This window comes from Ips typographus, linkage group LG9 (assembly GCF_016097725.1).
Source record: "Ips typographus isolate SLU linkage group LG9, UJ_Ityp_2.0, whole genome shotgun sequence".
In the NCBI taxonomy this organism is placed as follows: domain Eukaryota; kingdom Metazoa; phylum Arthropoda; class Insecta; order Coleoptera; family Curculionidae; genus Ips; species Ips typographus.
Genome location: NC_138430.1, coordinates 7288683 through 7307589, shown reverse-complemented (window position 1 = coordinate 7307589; position 18907 = coordinate 7288683). Strand labels below are relative to the sequence as shown.

At 34.3% G+C, this 18907-nt stretch overlaps 2 protein-coding genes across 4 annotated transcripts in view; one reads left to right on the top strand and one right to left on the bottom strand.

Moving 5' to 3' along the window:
• The window catches only part of hh (hedgehog signaling protein), a 29311-nt gene extending 22290 nt beyond the window's left edge, over positions 1-7021 (bottom strand). Inside the window, exons 1-2 of one of the 2 annotated variants that reach the window (XM_081987492.1) lie at positions 6851-7021; positions 1375-2237 (exon numbers count right to left, since the gene is read on the bottom strand). In XM_081987492.1, the coding sequence (XP_081843618.1) occupies positions 1375-1662 (288 nt within the window). In that variant the 5' untranslated portion in view covers positions 1663-2237; positions 6851-7021. Of the gene's footprint in view, positions 1-1374; positions 2238-4048; positions 4065-6850 lie in introns of those variants that run through there. The other variant, XM_081987493.1, reaches the window with a different exon arrangement.
• Positions 1-18907, top strand: part of LOC145734245 (methylglyoxal reductase DkgA-like) — a 50434-nt gene that overhangs the window by 16031 nt on the left and 15496 nt on the right. The gene's annotated exons all lie outside the window — the stretch shown is intronic.

Genomic DNA, 18907 nt, shown 5'->3' with positions numbered 1-18907 from the left:
AAAGTATCTTTTATTGCTCAATAATGCAGACATTAAAAAAACGTATAAATATTTGAGTCTAGGAAAAACTATTAATCAAGTGTGGGCTACCACACCGCAATTTATAATTATTTACTCAAAATTTTTTAAAAATCCTTTAGACTTAACATTAAAGTGGGACTTGAGGAGAATAACCATGTTTTAGTTTGGAACAATATAACAGTTTCACTTTTGTTTTGACGCATCACAGATCCACGAATTGCTCTAGTTTCCTGAAAGTATTCGCAATAACACGCACTTCTGTCAGTATTCAGCCTACATATTGTTGAATTATGATTCAAAACAGTTTACTCGAATATTAACCATATTGCCCCATCTAAAAGTAAAAAGAGCACTTTAGTGTAGTTTGCCGGTAATCGACAGGTTTTATCAAGTAAACAATATTGTAAAATTCTAAATATAGATTTGGAAAAAAATGTATTTACTCATCCGATTATCCAAATATTATTTCAAGACTGATTAGACTGGAAAATCGCTTTTTTTTATGTAGAGATTTATTTACTAATTACGGTGCATTACAAAGTAAGCGATTGTATTACGGTGCAACAAAATGGACAGTCTGAAGGACAAACCACTAACCACCCAGAACAGATTCCCCTGTAATTTTAAGATCAAAGTTACGTATCGAAACGCTTGTAATATATTACATAAATATTATAAGAACTTCTATTTGTTTAACCTTAATCCTTGTAGTCTAGCACACCAATTTTCCTAATTTATGATAGGCATTTTTAATGTAATCCAATTATTAGTCTCGACAAAACTACTTCAAATATATAAAAATTTCTGGATAAATTTAAACCAGGATTAGTGCATGCGATACCATGCCCGATAAAAAACTAGATAAACAATAATTATAACAGTTTTCAAGTGTTGCGTTTTATTATTAATGTATTATTATGATATTTGAAAGCGGTAAATATTGATATTACATGCATTTTTATGGTGTTTTACAACCATAAAATTTCTAAATTGTAGTGTTGGATCATTTCCGGATTTGCGATCATCATTAGCAGGATCACTGTGAAGCAGTTGAATTTTTAACGATAAAAATTAAATTTTCCTGGATATTTGGATTACCCTGAACGACGTAAAAAAATTATTTTTGGAACAAAAACATAAAAACTTTCCTCGTATAACATTAATGGTATTAGTTTTTTAGGTTTAGTTATTAATTTTTCAAGCAGTTTAGCCTCTATTTTTGATTAGGTAAAATAGTATAGCATTTAACAGTTTAAAAAAAATTGATTTATCAGTAAGTTATAATTAATGAAAAGCAGCAACTATAAGTAAAATGGTTCATAAAAAGGATTTGTATAGTAATTTTGAACTTACCCCAGTCATGAGCCTATCAGCGCCGGTACCTTCCTCATCCCTAAAATTGATATCTTTGTTGTAATTGGCTTCGAGTTCCCAAAAACGAGAATCGTTCCGTTCCACACGTCCCTCATTGAGTCCACTCGCGGTCAACGTATGTTCCGGTACGTTCGGTACGTGCTGTTTGTACACCAGGGGCGTAAGTTTCCTGGAGCCCCGGCGTCTGCTCGTGCCCCGTCCCGGACCGCAAGCCAGCGCACCCAGGACGAGCCCCAGGATAACCGCCGCCACCGCGCACCACCTCATTGCCTCACCTGGCCAACCTCATCACTACATCACCCTAGCGGCATGTTTCGACCAGTTCTAGCTGAACATGTCGCTGAAAACGTTTGGGAGAATCGCCGGCGATTGACTGCGATTTGCGAATCGAGATAACGTCCGGCACCTTTTATACGCTACTCAGAGTATCATCACTTGGTCGCGTTGTACCGAAGTAAGTCACGCACCTTATTGCCTTGGTCACTTTGGTACTTAGCTATGTGCATCAGGTAAGTACTTAGATGCACTTGTGTTGAGGTGAGGCGCAGACTGGGTGCCCCACTCGGCCCGCTTGGCCATCTTCGGAGCCTGCGCGCTGATTGGCCGGCGGGCGGGACCCGGCTGAGGCAGATGGTACCTGGGGCTCGCAAATCAACGGTCCTCGAAGGGTTCCTTGGCTTGCGAAACGCGTCGCGATCAAGAAGGCCGATGGTACCTCGGTAACAGGTCGTCGGGCACTAGGATACGTTTGTTGACGTCACAGATAGGTAGCAAAGACGGTTCGGGGCTGAGAATTTTCTACGGCTGGTTCTTTGCCCGGAATCGTCCATGTTTAACGACATCTATAAATAGAATTATCACACAAGCCGTTATTATACCCATTTATAATAAATTTTCTGATCAACTGATCAAAAATAATAAATTTTAAAAAAATGTCACAACAAACAGTATTTTTGGCTTTTGTTTCAGGATTATACGAAATTCATAAATGTATTCATAATTTGAAAAGTATCAACTTTTTATTAAAGTCATATTATGATATTCTGCTCAGTAATCCTCTAAATGATGACGTTGGGTTTTTGGGACACCCTGTTTAACTACCACTAGACTGACAGCCAAAAACTGCTTAACCTTTTAAGTTTTAGAAAAATTCCTAGAAAATTCAAACAATTTTTGTTGTTCAATAGCTGCGTGGAGTTGTATTTGACAATTACCACCATTGTGACAAATCTAAATAGACAGTTACACGTCACAACTGCCCAAAAACCACTCACAAAACTATAAAATGAATAATAATATGATTTACACTGATTGTATTGTTTTTAAGTAAGTTTGGTAATTTTATAGTTTTATGGAATGGTATTGTCCAGTTTCAAAGAATATGACAGATTAAAGAATGATTTAAAAAATCAGATACACATCACGACTAAAATTTCTACTCATGAACCTATAAACAAGCATTAAATACGATTTACAACTGTACACTAATTATAACAGTGCTTTTAAGCAAGTTTTGAGTGGTATTTGACAGTTGCCACCAATGTGACAGATTTAAATATGTCTAAAAGACGTGTTACCTGTCAAAATTTGACTAATGAAGCTTCAAGGTACCTTTAACGTAGTTTAATACTATTTAAAGGTTTTTCAAGTGACTTTGTCAGTTGACACGTTTGCATCAGATTAATAGATTTATAAACAAGCATTAAATATGATTTATACTGATTTGTGACATATTGTGACAGATCGAAATATAACCACAATAGACAGTTACTACAAATCAAAAACATTTGATGTTAGGTTAGGTTAGTAGATATTATATCTAGATGAATCAAACTTAAAAATAGAGGCAGACTTACAAAAAAGGGTAATATACAGGATGTTTCATTTAACAGAAACTTTTATATTTCGAATATATTTTAAGTGTAATAGACTTCAAATGAATTAATCTAGTTAGTGTAGCTGACTGGTTAGTTTTGCCCTGTATATACCTAAACTCGGTTTTCATCAAACTCAACTTGGTGGTTTTAAGCACAAAAAACCCACGGAATGTATCATTAAGAAAATTTTTTTTTAATCACATTTTGGGAATTGGAAAGCTATATGGAAATTACCATACTGCATAAAACCACACATTACAGTAAAGTCTAGGAAAAACCTAATTTATAAGAACGACACACAGCAGTAAATCATTTATGGTGTCAGTATTAGCAATTTTGTTGCGTCAAATTGAATTAGTATATTATTTTAATGTGATAATTCTATTTTTTGAGAAATAAATCAATGATTGTAAAAGTGCAACAATTTTCAGAATTAAAGTAGGTTATCTACAGTTCAGATAAAGCTAGGTTTTCGTTTTGGATTGATGTACTCTACTTCTCAGAATGTAGGTTTCTAATAAGCGAAGAGTAATATTCAAATTAAACGAATACGTCTAAAGTGAGTAAGCAGAAAAAGCGAAGCATCCGAAATAATAGGCAATTAACGGGATTTAATACTACTTATCTGGTAGTGTATACGCTGCTGAAGTAGTATGTTACGTATTAGGCAGTTTAATCCTAGTTAATCTAGTTATTTTTGTGACCCTAATTTACAACCATTTTAAAATTGATACGAAAATAATTTTAAATACGGATCAATTAGTAAAACAACGTACCTTTTCTGTTTTAAACACATCCAAACCAACTGAGAACACTGAATGTGACTGATGCGGAAGTAAAACTAGGAAAACATATCCGACATACATTCCGCGATGCAAATTTCCCTTATCGCGATCTGCAAAAACTCTATAGAATATTCGAGTTTGTTTTGCTATTATAGTGCGCATAAGTTACATCTACGATGCCCCAAATATACTCAAAGTAACCCAGAAACCTTGGTCTTAATAACAAACTCTATGAAATATCGCTTAACGTTAGGACTGCAATTTGTTGGTGTCGTTTTATCCGTTATTGCTCAATAATTAATCTTAATTGCTTTATTACTGACATATTTACATACCTGCAATGAGTCTGTTTATTTGAAATTGGATCAGTAATGCAGTTTCAAGTGGTGTCAACGTTTCGAAAGAGATACAATTTAATGTTTTTTAATTGGTTTTTTCTAAAAAAAAGTCTAAAAAGAGCAAAAACTGCCTACATAGCATGAGTCCAGATATGCAGTACTTGTAAATCACAGCACGAGTGAGTATAGTTGGTGATTGGTCATTTGCGTAAATAATACTACTGATTGTAGTGTGTGATTGGTCAAAAAATAGCAGCCAGCTGAAAGCTGCTTTTTTGACCAATCACAAACTAGTCACTGTGCTGTGGTTTACACAAATATTGCCCACATAAACTTAACATGTTGGTTAGTCCAAATGTGTCTAATGTAGTGGTTTGTGATTGATCAACAAAGCAGCTTTCAGATTGCTGTTTCTTTGGATTATTACATATTAAAATTATTATTAATATTTATACAGAGTGGGCCAGTTTTAAATGTCAATAATTCACCAATCCATAGCCAATTAAAAAATAAGTTGACATTCATTATGTCATTTTCCTGAAAAGTGCTTCCTAAGGAAAATACAGTCCTTCAAATTTCTGTTTAAAAAATCGTTTTTTTTGTCATAACTGTCAGACCGTTGGAGCAATATTGATCAAATTTGGAACAAGCACTTTATTACACGTTATTACGGTCAAAGACCCAAAACTAACCCAACCCAACTTAAAAATGGTCTTGGAAACGCAAAATTCACTTAAGAAGTTTGAAAAATATTATTGTAGCCAGTTTTCATAGTTTCCAGACAAACTAAAAGACTTTAGTTTTGAAAATTGAATTAAAAAAGATAAAAATTTCAGAAGCTTAAAAGTTGTGTATATAACCAGTTTTCATGCAAATCGAGAGACTTTAATACTAAAACTTGACTTGTAGACATAAAAACTACTTTTTCAACAATTTGTTACTACAAATTCATACATTTAAACCTTAAAAATTGACTTGAACCCCAAAATGTGACTGAACTAATGAAAAGTGACATCAGAAGCTTAAAATTTGCATTTGAAGTAAGTTTTCATAATTTGAAGACAAATTTCAATATTTTAGTCTTGAAAATAGTCTTAGATGCAGGACATTAACATTAGATTCATGAAAATTGTCTTGAAAACGAACTTTTCGTGCTTTTTACTTTGCTTTTCATTTTCTTCGAATTCTGGACTATTTTTAGTGCTTCAAAACTGCTTTCAGCTTGGAAAATCGAGTTTCAAGACTATCTTCACCAAGTTATTGACATAGCAAACTTAAAAAACAATTTTTACATTCTTCGTAGACTTAAAATAGCATTCCAAGCTTTGTCACTATTAAATCGACTTCTAGACACCTCAGTGCTAAAAATTCGGGTATTTCTTAATAAACTAGACTGTTTTTAGTGTTTTAAAGCTGTTTTCAGTGCCTCAAATCGAGTTTCAAGACTATCTTTACAAACTTTTTGACTTATCAGGCTTAAAAGCCAGTTTGTCCACTGACCATAATCTTAAAAATGTCATTTCAAGCTTCTTCACTATTAAATTGACTTCTACACTCATAGGTGCAATAAATTGTAGCATCTCTAAGAAATTCAGACTGTTTTTAGTGCTTTTTAAGACTGATTTCCAAAAGTCAAGTTTCTTCAGTAATAAAAGTAAAAAATGTTGGTACCAAATGCTACAATAATAGTCTTGAGAACTAATTTTTAGAAATAAAATAGTCCGAAAATTTAATTTACTTGTAGACTTGTTGTCCAGACCAGAAAATTGAGTTGTACACCAATTAAAGTCTTGAAAATATACTTTTGGACTCTCTTTTGTCCTAGTAAGGTCCTTTCTAGCATTAAAAGTCAACTTTTATACTATTTTTAGTAGTAAAAAATGAGTTTCATGCACAATACAATCTTTGTCTTGATTTCCGGACTTTTTTTAGTTCTTGAGTGCCAGATTCAGATACTCGACCAGGATGGCAGTCTGAGAAAGCGAATCATAAGACCATTCCTAGTAGTAAAAAAGTTTTTAGACTATTCAGTACAAATTTGGACTTTCACAAGTCTTGAATGTTCAGTTTTAAACTATAAAACGAATTTTTAAATTGAAATTTGGAGGACTGTATCTTCCTTAGGAATTGTTTTTCAGAAAAATGACACAATGCAAGTCAACTTATTTTTTGATTAGCTATCAAATGGTGAATTATTGACACTTAAAACTGGACCACCCTGTATATTATTAATTATTATATTATATTAAAATATTCTGAAAGATTTGTTTGGGCTGGGTTTGATTATTGATATAGGTTTAGTGACAATCTGTAATCAGTAATAAACAACCAACGAACCCTAAACTGAACTACTCTAAACGTAATCTTGTGTAATCATGTTGTTTCTTAGAAATTGTACTTATCAAGGGTGGTTACTTTGCTGGGGTGTAACACATAAAATCCGTAGGTCACCTACCTTTACTCTATCATCCGTTATTAATACATTCTCCAAAGGAACCCATTAATTTAACACCTATACTACAGCTCAGCTTACAATACACTTTGCGTTTTTGAGCAGTACGACCCCGAGATAAGCGCGACGCGAATCATAAAAGCTGTTTAGACCTACGCCAGTTTACGAGATATCAACGTGATCCCAGTACGAACCACTCTAATAGACTGAGTTTACCTAGGAAAGATAGACAACGTATTATAGGATCGAGGGAAAAAAAAAATTGATAAAAATATGTAAACATTATAACTCGTCTTTCAGGCCGCGTTAATTCTTTGTTTGATTTGTAAATAACGCACTCTGGCTTGTTTAAATTTGTTCTTTGATCAGACGTTTGGTTTACGTTTTGGGTTTTTTTTAAGGAAATGCCCTTATAATTTCGTATTCAGGGTGTCCTGATTTGACCTGAAGATTTTTAGTTGAAATTAATGAGACAGAAAGTATCAACATAATTTGTATTAATTTGCGATAAAAAAGAACAGATAACAATAAAACGACGGCACCTTTCTTTCATCCACCTCCGCTGTCATACGTGATACCGGGCGGTCGACTTGTTTTGATTAGAATCTGTAAACAGAGTGCAGTTCGGTTTCATTTCTTCTAGTTCTTCTAGTAAATTACCTGTCCGGTACTGATTGATGGCCCTTTTGTCACTGACGATGCCTTTTTAGTAGCGCTTCCAGTACATTGTGGAAACGAGAGCAGACAGGGATGGACTTGCCAATCAACTGCTTGCAGTTTTCTACTCCACGAATTGTCCCTTAACTCACCCACCTGAAACTTAATGTCTGCAACAATTTGTACCAGAGCAAAGTGTAGGTTTAGTTGAACAAAATACCTGTCAGATATGAGCTAATAAATGTCAAGCCGTCCCTGTATACTAACTATCTAGCCGGGTATCTCTTTGATGTCGCTAAACATTAACTTTCGCTCTTTCATTTTCTATTTCTACCAACAAATCAGCTATCAGAGGTGATTTTTAGTATATGGTCAGTTTAAAGGATTTTTATACAGGGTGACGTTTTTACGAAACAACATTTTTATTTGTAGGGTTATGTTCAAAACGAGAAAAGTGTGTTTAAACCCCTTCGTGGAAAAGTATGTGGTCCAATCCTTCAATCAAATAAAATTTGATTATAATATGGTATCGCCAAAATAATCATTAATAAATTGGTAAAAAAAAAATAGAAATTTGACTTTTTCGGTTTCTGTTGGATATCTCCGGATGTAAGGAAAATTTTGTGATTAATTTTTTACTATATTAATTAACTATTAAAAGCGCAACTTTGCCTCCATTTAACTAAAACTCTATCAATTATACTTTCTGAGATAGCAATGCTAATACATCGAATTTGTAACACCCTGTATATACAGTGTGACCCATTTAGAATGGAAACACCCCTATAAAATTTTAGGTTATTAACCGATTTCAATGATTTTTTTTTTGAAATAATCAGGAATGAAATATCTATTACGGGAGAAAATTTTAAATATTTATTTCAGTTTTCAGGTCATATTACGATACTTTTTCTTGATAGAAAATGCAGAATTTTTATTAGCGATTTTTTTATTGAAAAAATTACTACGCCACTGGATCTATAGTGCTTTCAAATAGCTGTGACCAAATTTTTTTTTTTTTTTATTTTTTTTTTTTTTAGAAATTAATCAATTAATAATTAATAATAAACAAGTAAATAGTAACACCATTTCTATGGCAACAGTTGATGCAGGGTGTTCTTTTGTGACCCGTTAGCTTAGAGGATTTTTGAATTTTAATTTGTCATAACTTTGGTTATTAATGAATGGATTTTCATGAAATTTTGGTCACAGCTATTTGAAAGCACTATAGATAGAAAATCGCTAATAAAAATTCTCTATTTTCTATCAAGAAAAAGTATCGTAATATGACCTGAAAACTGAAATAAATATTTAAAATTTTCTCCCGTAATAGACATTTCATTCCTAATTATTTCAAAAAAAAAATCATTGAAATCGGTTAATAACCTAAAATTTTATAGGGGTGTTTCCATTCTAAATGGGTCACACTGTATGTAATCATTTTTTTCTGGGAGTGGTATTAGATAACCAATAATCCATATTTGTTGAAGATAGTATCATTTACTAATTTTTTTTGTATCGAATTGACGAGATGGTACCATTATCAAAATAACCTAAAAAATAGTCACTTAAGCACTTTTCCATCGACCGTGTATTAAAAGCTTTTTTCTAATTTTGGCATATAAAGTGACACTTTTCAAAACTGAGTGACAAAACGTTTTCTCTCTCTCTAACAATCACTTTATGTAACTAGTTATGAAAAGTTCATTTCATCACTCCCTGTTTTTATGCATTTCCGTAGAAACATATGGGCGACATCCATCATAACATGTCGTTGTCACAGTTTATACAAGGTGCTATGTAAGTGAATATTTGTGTTAAATCACTTTAAAAGATGGTTTTCACAGCTTTTTGGTCAAAATTAGAAAAAATTATGTATGCTACACGTTTCGAAAATGTCTTATTGTGTAACTCATTCAAATTGTAGGACCTAGCTGCGCTCGCCCTACAAACATTCATTCGTTACACAAAATCGAACTTTTCGTAACTGGTTACATAAATAGCTATTTTAATGGACGATACCGAGTTTATTAATTGTCTAAGAATCGTTCATAATTAACGACTTCTTAGTGCATACTTTATAGTATGTAATAAATAACTTACATACGAACTAAAATAAACTTTTAAAATTTCAAGGATGATCAAACTCCATCTTAATTAAAATTTAATTTGTTTAAGGAATCGCAATACGGCAACAATTTTTAGAGATTAGGAGACTGCGATAACCGTTGTTGTTGGCGAAAAAAAAAAAAAGTATTATCAGACATCGTGAATTATTGTTTGGAGCAGGTTTCGGTGCGCCTCAAAAAGGGTCCCAACCATCACTTCAAAAGGCGTTAAATTAATAGTTTACGGGCTGAAAGATATGACTACCTTGTTAATAAGTACCCACGCGTTTTCTTGGGAACTTGACCTCTGCAGCGAGCGTGGGTTCCGAACTCATTGCGAATCATATGAATTTATTAAAATGCAAGTCCATAAATCCCTCCCAAGGCTCGGACTCCTAGATGATGCTATGTCAGCGTCCTGGAAGTTGAACCCAAAAGGACCGCCGGAACCATTAAACCAAAACTATAGTTTCGGCCATGTGCCTCGATATATCTTTTCATCGGAAACTTGACCCTAAAATTGCAATAAATTTCTTCCTACCTTTTCTTGTTCGGTCACATTACAAAACCGAAGAGCCGAACGCCACAAAAGGAATGAATACCTCTACGGGACCGCTCGCAGGCGAAATATTTTGACAACTGAGGTGAAAGCAACATGGGCTAATGATAAATTATAATAGGCCCACAGTTACGATAAGTTTTTAAGCTAAATGGGTGGTTAGGAAGAAATATTGTCGCTTCTATGGGTGACTGTGAAAAATTCAGCACCTACTAGAATGATAATTTCAGTCAGTTGATTTCGATAAGGTGAGCAAAATAATTACAATTGCAAATAGTGATGAATCGTACTTTATTATTAATTACTTTAAGTTCGTAATGTTCTTTCAGAGAGATTATTTTTTAAAACTGTTGTAATATTCTAGTGAATCTGAATGTTTCAACATCGGACTATTTACAAGCATACATTTTGTCCTTAACAATTTGCCAATTCAAAAAGCGGTTTCAAGGTAAATGTTAATATTTACAAAAGCTGATTACTATTCAAGAAAAATTCCAAACGAGACCCAAGCACGCTTTAGTCCTTCGGACTGTCCTGCAGCCCATTGAAACAATAGAGGGTAACCACATGACAAATTGACCAGACATAACCGACTAGATTTACGATGTATTCGTAAAGTTTCGCCCTTTGTTGGGATCGAACGTGTTAATGAATGACGTCTACGATGAGAAAAGCGTGATGTTGTTATTTTGAGTTAACGCGTTAACGGAAAGGCCTTTGCCATCCGAAAACAAAAAGCGGCACTGTTTTGAGGGTGGCCCGTATTCACGAAGAATGTCGAACAAAAGCACTAACTAGCTTGACAAATAATTTGCTATGCAGGCCGGAATGATGTGAAGGAGTTGCGCAAATATTGAAAACATTTTCCGGAAAAGTGAAGTTGAAAAAAAAACTGTTTTATCGAAATCTTTTGCGGCTAATTATGCCAAAGAGGACGAAGAAGAAGAAAGCGAAACGTAAAAAACGGCCGAACGCCATGCAATGAACAAACGGTTAATCTCGAGGGTCTCACACACACACGAACGGGGCACCGGACTACAAGCAAACGGGGCCCCGAAAACATTCATTAGTACAACAACTGTCACCTGATAAAAGAGCGGCCGTGTCGGTCGAGAAGTTCCAGTAAATCTTCTACCAAGTTGGGTGGCGATACCGGCTCCTAAAGAAGCGGAAAGGACACTAAAAACGAGGTTTTTAGATAAAACCCCTTTTTAATTTATTGGTCTTTAAAATCGATCTTCACTTTAAATTCTTCATTTGAAATATAGAAGAGTTCCTGTGGTTTTGTCACTTATCTTGTCTTTTCATCTTCACCGATCCCTGAAATAGTGCACAATGTTTTAGCAAGATTTTCAGCATTTATGAGAAAGTTTTTGAATTGATTTCATTTAATTATCGGTCAGATAAATTCGTCTACCTTTTTTTATAAAAAAAAAAACGGCCCTGGTACCCAAACTCTTTGTGACCATTCTTCTATAACGAGGACCTAGGTCGTTTGTAGGCTGGCGCTTGTTCCGACGCGACGTTATGACAATTTTAAAAGGACTTCTGGTTCGATTTACGTTCATGTTTTATTGATGACCGGGTATACCAGATAGCTGATGGAATCTCTTCGCCGAAACTGTTTTTGGCGCTCTTGGATGGTCAAAAAATGCTTGTTTTTTCTGGTAAATATTCTAGCATATTATTAGAATAACTTACCACAGCTTGGGCTAAGATTTGTTTTGACTGTGACATTTTACACTTATGCTAAGTCTACATAAAATTAAACTAGTAGCAAAAATCTGTCATATTCGTTTTTGAGAGAAAAAAGGGATATTGATGTAAAAAAATTATAAAAAGTAAATATTTTACTTTACCAGGAAAATTTGACCAGTAAATTACAAATACTGTGTTTCTGGCAGTTCAAACTTTGACACCGCTTTTCTCTCTGACTGTACCAAATTTTGTAGTGTTCCTTCAGGTTTTTGAATAGGAAATTTAATGAGGAATCAAAAAATGCGCTTAAAACAGAAATTTTCTTACTCCAAGTGGGTTTTACAGGCGATTTTGTCCCTGACTGTTCTTTGAAACTCTGTTTCTGGTAGTTCAAACTTTGACACCGCTTTTCTCCCTGACTGTACCAAATTTTGTAGTGTTCCTTCAGGTTATTGAATAGGAAATTTAATGAGGAATCAAAAAATGCGCTTAAAACAGTAATTTTCTTACTCCAAGTGGGTTTTACAGGCGATTTTGTCCCTGACTGTTCTTTGAAACTCTGTTTCTGGTAGTTCAAACTTTGACACCGCTTTTCTCCCTGACTGTACCAAATTTTGTAGTGTTCCTTCAGGTTATTGAATAGGAAATTTAATGAGGAATCAAAAAATGTGCTTAAAACAGTCATTTTCTTACTCCATGTGGGTTTTACAGGCGATTTTGTCCCTGACTGTTCTTTGAAACTGTGTTTCTGGCAGTTGAAACTTTGACACCGCTTTTTTCCCTGACTGTACCAAATTTTGTAGTGTTCCTTCAGGTTATTGAATAGGAAATTTAATGAGGAATCAAAAAATGTGCTTAAAACAGTCATTTTCTTACTCCATGTGGGTTTTACAGGCGATTTTGTCCCTGACTGTTCTTTGAAACTGTGTTTCTGGCAGTTCAAACTTTGACACCGCTTTTTTCCCTGACTGTACCAAATTTTGTAGTGTTCCTCCAGGTTATTGAATACGAAATTTAATGAGAAATCAAAAAATGCGCTTAAAACAGTAATTTTCTTACTCCAAGTGGGTTTTACAGGCGATTTTGTCCCTGACTGTTCTTTCAAACTGTGTTTCTGGCAGTTCAAACTTTGACACCGCTTTTTTCCCTGACTGTACCAAATTTTGTAGTGTTCCTTCAGGTTATTGAATAGGAAATTTAATGAGGAATCAAAAAATGCTCTTAAAACTGTAATTTTCTTACTCCAAGTGTACTTCACAGGCGATTTTGTTCCTGACTCTTCTTTCAAACTGTCTTTCTGGCAGTTGAAACTTTGACACCGCTTTTCTTCCTGACTGTACCAAATTTTGTAGTGTTTTTTTAGGTTTTCGGTTAGGAAATTTAATGAAGATTCCAAAAATGTGCTTAAAATAATCATTTTCTTACTCCAAGTAAGTTTTACCGGCAATTTTGTCCCTGACTGTCCTTTAAACCGTGTTCAAATTTCAGACCACAATTTCAACTGATTTGAAAATTTGTTGCACCAGATCAGTTTTTCCTAAATAACTCGAAAACAGTGAAAGTTACAAAAAAAAGACCAAAAATGTTCCTAATCAACTCCTTAACCCAACATCGTTAGTTTGCAGGACCGTTTTTGCCTCCAGTATACAGGGTGTGCAAGCAAAGCATGGTGGTTCACTATTTTTGTCACCTTGTACGCAATTTTTTAAATAGAATTTTTTACTCTACACCACTGGAAAGAGGAGCTCAAAACGGTTCTGTTAAGTGGTTGAACCACCCTGAACTCTTAAAAATAACCGAGTTACAGGGTGTTAAAATGTCAAACCACAATTTCAATTAATTTGACTATCATTCATTGAAACTACAATCCAATTTTCACTTGATTACAGCGACCATTGCACTCCTAAATCAAAATTACATCCTTCTAGTGACCATATTGTTCAAATCATAGCTACTGTATAACAAATTAGCGGCACATCTAATCAAATCTGACAATTAAAACTAAACAAGGTTATATTATAGAATTAACAGCATATTACGTTTCGTTCATGAAAAATTTTAGAAAAACTTGCATTCAGACTTGTTATTAGTACAGGGGGTGCAAGAAAAGTGTAGTGATTCAGATTTATGACTTTTTAGTCAAATTAATGACAGCCAGGACAGGAAAATGATCTTTCAAGCAAATTTTAGTTAGATCCCTAAATTTACTGGTAAAATTTTCCTGTCACACGGTTAATTTACGACCATTCTTATTTAAAAATTATAATAATTATTAAAAAAAAAAAAAAATAAATTAAGTATCATTTTCAAGGCTTTTTCAACAGTAATTTATTACTACTAACTATAGTTAACCATTTGGCACATTCCTATTTAGTAATTGTACGGGAGTGAAACGTTAACAATACTTTAGAAATTGTGATTTACAACTCAGTGTCCCTTAGCTTATCTCGGTTTAACAGAGAAATACACGGTAGCTAATTCCCCCTATAAAACTAGAACTTATAACAAAGAACTAGAGCAATTTAGAACGTTAAAGAAGTTTACGACGATCCTGTAAATATTTTCTAGTATTAAACGTCTGGTATTCAATGGCCTCCTGTAGCTTGTTGACTAATTATGAGGCGTTTTAACACTTAAATTACTTCATGGTAGTACAGATGATTTTATGCCACGCCATTATGGCGTGATTTATACCTTGAGGAAACCGAGAATTGTGACATTTCTCGTTCTAGCGCATTTTACGATTATTTTATAGAGCGTTCTTATACCTATAATGTTTAATACGTTCCTGGAGCTGGTAACGCAAGCTGTAAGTAAAAGATTGTGTTACACACAAGATAACAATATAAAATTTCCGAAGACAAAATATACATTGATACTTACAAATATTCAATGCAACCCAAGTGCGTTCACCCTTACAGCTAATATATCAAGACGTGTGATATCTTGTTTAGTTGAGTTGGTAACCAGTCAATTTTTTGTTGTTGATTTTATAGTGTGATTGACGTCAGTCACTCTGCTCCATTGCAAATTTACACAATTTCAATTTTTCCCGTCCAATCTGATCGATCATTTCCCATAAAGTTCAACGGCAATTTTCCATCCCACGTCGTTGCACACGTTAACCGCATAGTTAATGATTTTCACTTCTTCAACGGATCCTTAAGTAGATGCTGAATTTGTTTTAGAATCTTAACGTCCGCTTAAAAAGCTTTCTAATTAGTAAATACCATTACTTGGGTAAACAATACGGCTTTAACTTGATATGGTACTTAAATTGCTGTTCGAGTCATCTGGATGCATTCTTGCATTTGATTGCAACCGCTGCATTTTCTACCAACAAATTACAGCTACAGGAAGTTGTTTTAGTTATTTTAACCTAAAAATTGATTAGTACCTAAAATCCAAAATCTTTTCTTGAGAAACATGACTTAGACTACAATCATATAAAATTAAAAAATCTGGTAGTGTGGGTGAACAATAAATCACGAGAGTTATCCCTGCCCTACATAGCAGCCATAATTAATCGTCCATATTGTAATATCCAGAGATAAAAGAGGCGAAACAATGCATTTGTCGCAGGTATAAGATTCCTGTGCGCCAGGGTATCAAGATACATAAAAATATAACAAATGACCCTAATCTATCATTCAGAACGAACACAAAATCTGTGTTAACTTGATGACGCCCCGTCCTGAGAGCATGTCGGTGTAAGGTATACATGTCGATTTAATGATAGATATCTCGTTAAACATCCTTTTGTTCGGCTCTTGCGACACGATCAGCGTGGGCCCCTTTTTATTTCCGGTCCGAGGCATACCGAACGAACCATTTTGGTTGGCCAAGCGCCCAAAAATGATCAAATATCATCAATTAAAGGGTACCGTTAAAGGAATAGTCCATTTTTTTTGTTCTACCTGATCATCAAGGCTATACCAACTTTTAGAGTTATTTTACTCCATTTACAATTCCGAGATATTAAAATCAAAAAAGCATTTTACAGTATTTCATTTCTACAAAAAAGGTTTCTGCCTTACTTGACTGTTAAACTCTCCGAGAGATGCAAAATCGACAAATTACGCTAATCGAGTTTTTAAACCTTACAAATCTCATAAAGTATGTTGGTTAGGAAATACAGAGTGTTTAATATGGATATTGATAAAAACCAATTAACCAAAAAATATGAAAGTATTATTGCTCAATTTTCCTCCTGTCTTGCATGAAGCCGGAATCGCGGATAAGTTTGAACATTAGATAATCAGTATACAGGGTGTTTGATATTTGGAATCTATGTCAAATTCTAGACCTACTTGATGTAAAATGATCGATATTCAATTGTTTTTGCTTTAGCAGCCTTACTTTGACCACCCTCCTCAAAAGCAGAAATTCCCAATTTGAGCGATATTTTGGTGCACTTTTCCAGAAAATCGTCCATAACTCGCTTATTTGAAACACCCTGTAAAAAATCACCGTGTAACAAAAGAAGGCTAATGAACGGGGGCTATTACGTGAAGTTGAGCGGGTACGGTTAAGTTGCCCTGTTTAGCCGCTAGAGGGCGTCAAAGTTTTTTACCTTCTATACACTTTTTTGGTACCATGCACCGTTTTACCTTAAAAAATTAAAAACTAGAATTGTCAAGAATTTTCACCTTATGATTTTTTTCAGAAAATTTTTTATTTTCAAAATTAACCTCAACTGCTTAAATACTTTCAGGTTAATAGCACAAAAATGACGTAAAGTGTCATTTGTCAAAATGTCATTTTGCAAGGGAGCCACGCCCTGAAGTGTCAAAATTGACATAATTTCAAGGTCATCTCGGAAACGATGCCAGTTAAAGCAAAATGGACGTTAGATTTGTGTTCCCCAGGTTCAAATTAGTTAAAAAAATCACTTTGATTAAGGAAAATCCAAAATGGTCGCCGTTAGTATAGTAGGCTCAAAAAATCCTCTAATTTAGATTAAAATTCCGTGCACTTTCCCGGAAAATCGTCCATAACTCGATTATTTGAAACACCCTGTATAAAATTACCGTATAACAAAGAAACGCTAATGAACGGGTCTATCACGTGACGTTGAGCGGGTATGGCTAAGTTGCCCTATTTAGCCGCTAGAGGGCGTCAAAGTTGACTCTCGTTTTTTGCAGTTTTTTCCCAATATCTCAGGAACGTTGCAGGTTAGGGGTCTGAAGTTTTTACCACAAATGCATTTCTGTACACTACTAAATAATAAATAATAAAATTTTCAGGAAAAATTTCCTTAAATTTAGTTTTTCGGAAAATTTACATCCCTGTTGGCAAGTCACAAAAACAATTACGTGAATCCGGTAGACAGGCCGGTTTTGATGACGCTACTGATATTTGACATTAGACAACTCGGTATATATCACGTGACAGTCAACTGTTTTATTGGACTGCTAGTCACATGACTACATTAAGAGCAGCTATTTTGATTGAAGCCTCTGTACATACAAAAACCAATTTTTATTTTCTTTTGAGTACTGGAATAGTGAATTAAATTAGTATAATAATAATAATTTATAACCTAATATTACAGTTTAAACTCCAAATGTAAACAATTTACTGAGAGTGGCAACCTTCAACAATAATGTTTGTTTTAAAACAAATTGGTTTTATAAATAATTTATAAAGTCACTTTGGCTACTTTTATTCTCTGTTTTAAAAAACAATAAATTTAAAACCGATTCTAGTAAGGTTAACCAACAATGTCCTCTGGACTGTAGCAAGATAACTTGTGACGTATTAGGATCACAAATTTGGGACGTCCTATTATTGGGAAATTTAGGGAATTCAAAATAGGACGTCTTGGGGTCTTTGGGGGTATAACACAGGGTTTTGTGGATTTTCTTAAGTGCATTTTGGTGTAGTTACCATCCTCCCCTATACATGAACAGAAAAATGTAACGGTTTTTTAACTGTATAGTAAACAAACAATGACACGCTTTAATAAGATCATTGTGAACGATGCAGCTAATTCAACTCGATCATGTTAAAGACCTGTAAACAAGGAAAAGGCGTAATTGTTTCTTACATGACACGCTCGGTAAACGTATACAATTTAATTAAAATACAAATCGTATGCAAATAAACGAGAACAGATTTGCTTGTACAGGTTAATGCGTTTTACATTTCCATATACGCAAAGTAGAATCTGGAATTATTTGATTGATTTGTTAATATGTTAACTTACATTTTTGTTTTCTGGGTTGATTAGTACAGGAAAGTGTTTTCTGTGGGGTTGGGTTCATTTTAGTGCTTTCTACCTCCAAAATTCCTGCGATTTGGCAACGGAAAGTTGTACTTTTCCAGGTTAAAAATTCAGATTTTCTGTACTGATTTGAAAAATGATTTGTTATTATGTTTATTTATTATACCTTCTACTCTTTTTGTTGTGTGGTAACCAAAAAATATGAATTTTCGATTCTTATTGATAAAAACCGTCTCGACAGCACAAAATGTTAATTATCCAAAGTCTAAGGAATATAATTCATGGTGCGGCCCGTTATCGTAAATCGGCAATCTTCCAAAATAACCAAAACGTTTTAGTTACGTTTTTAGTGCTCCTATATAAGAGAGTGAGACTGGTCAGCTATATACTCTTTTACTTGCATGGTTGCCGCTACCAGCCGAGCAGTCGTTGGGTTCTTTTTTTCATTTTGCTCATATGGTACCGCACGTCGTTCTGGTTGTCTTCTTGAGGAAAATTAAATTGGTGGAAATTTGTGATGCTCGCTCACCATTTCGGTTGTGGAATGTTTGGATTTTTTTTCTGAGGGGTACCAAATCTTGTTTCGGCTGGTTCTGGGTGAGCAGAAAAAATGTGGCAACATCGTTTCAAGGGTCCAGCGGCTTGGATTTATTTCCCACGGACCGAGGAATGTCGCGGCGTGACCCCCTCCCCTCCCACACTTTATTAACCCGCAAGAACAAAAGGCAGCCACAGTTCGAATTGTTGACTGACTTTATTGCGCGGTTTATTAATTGATTTTTGAGCTAAATTTAATTATTTGTCAAATTTCC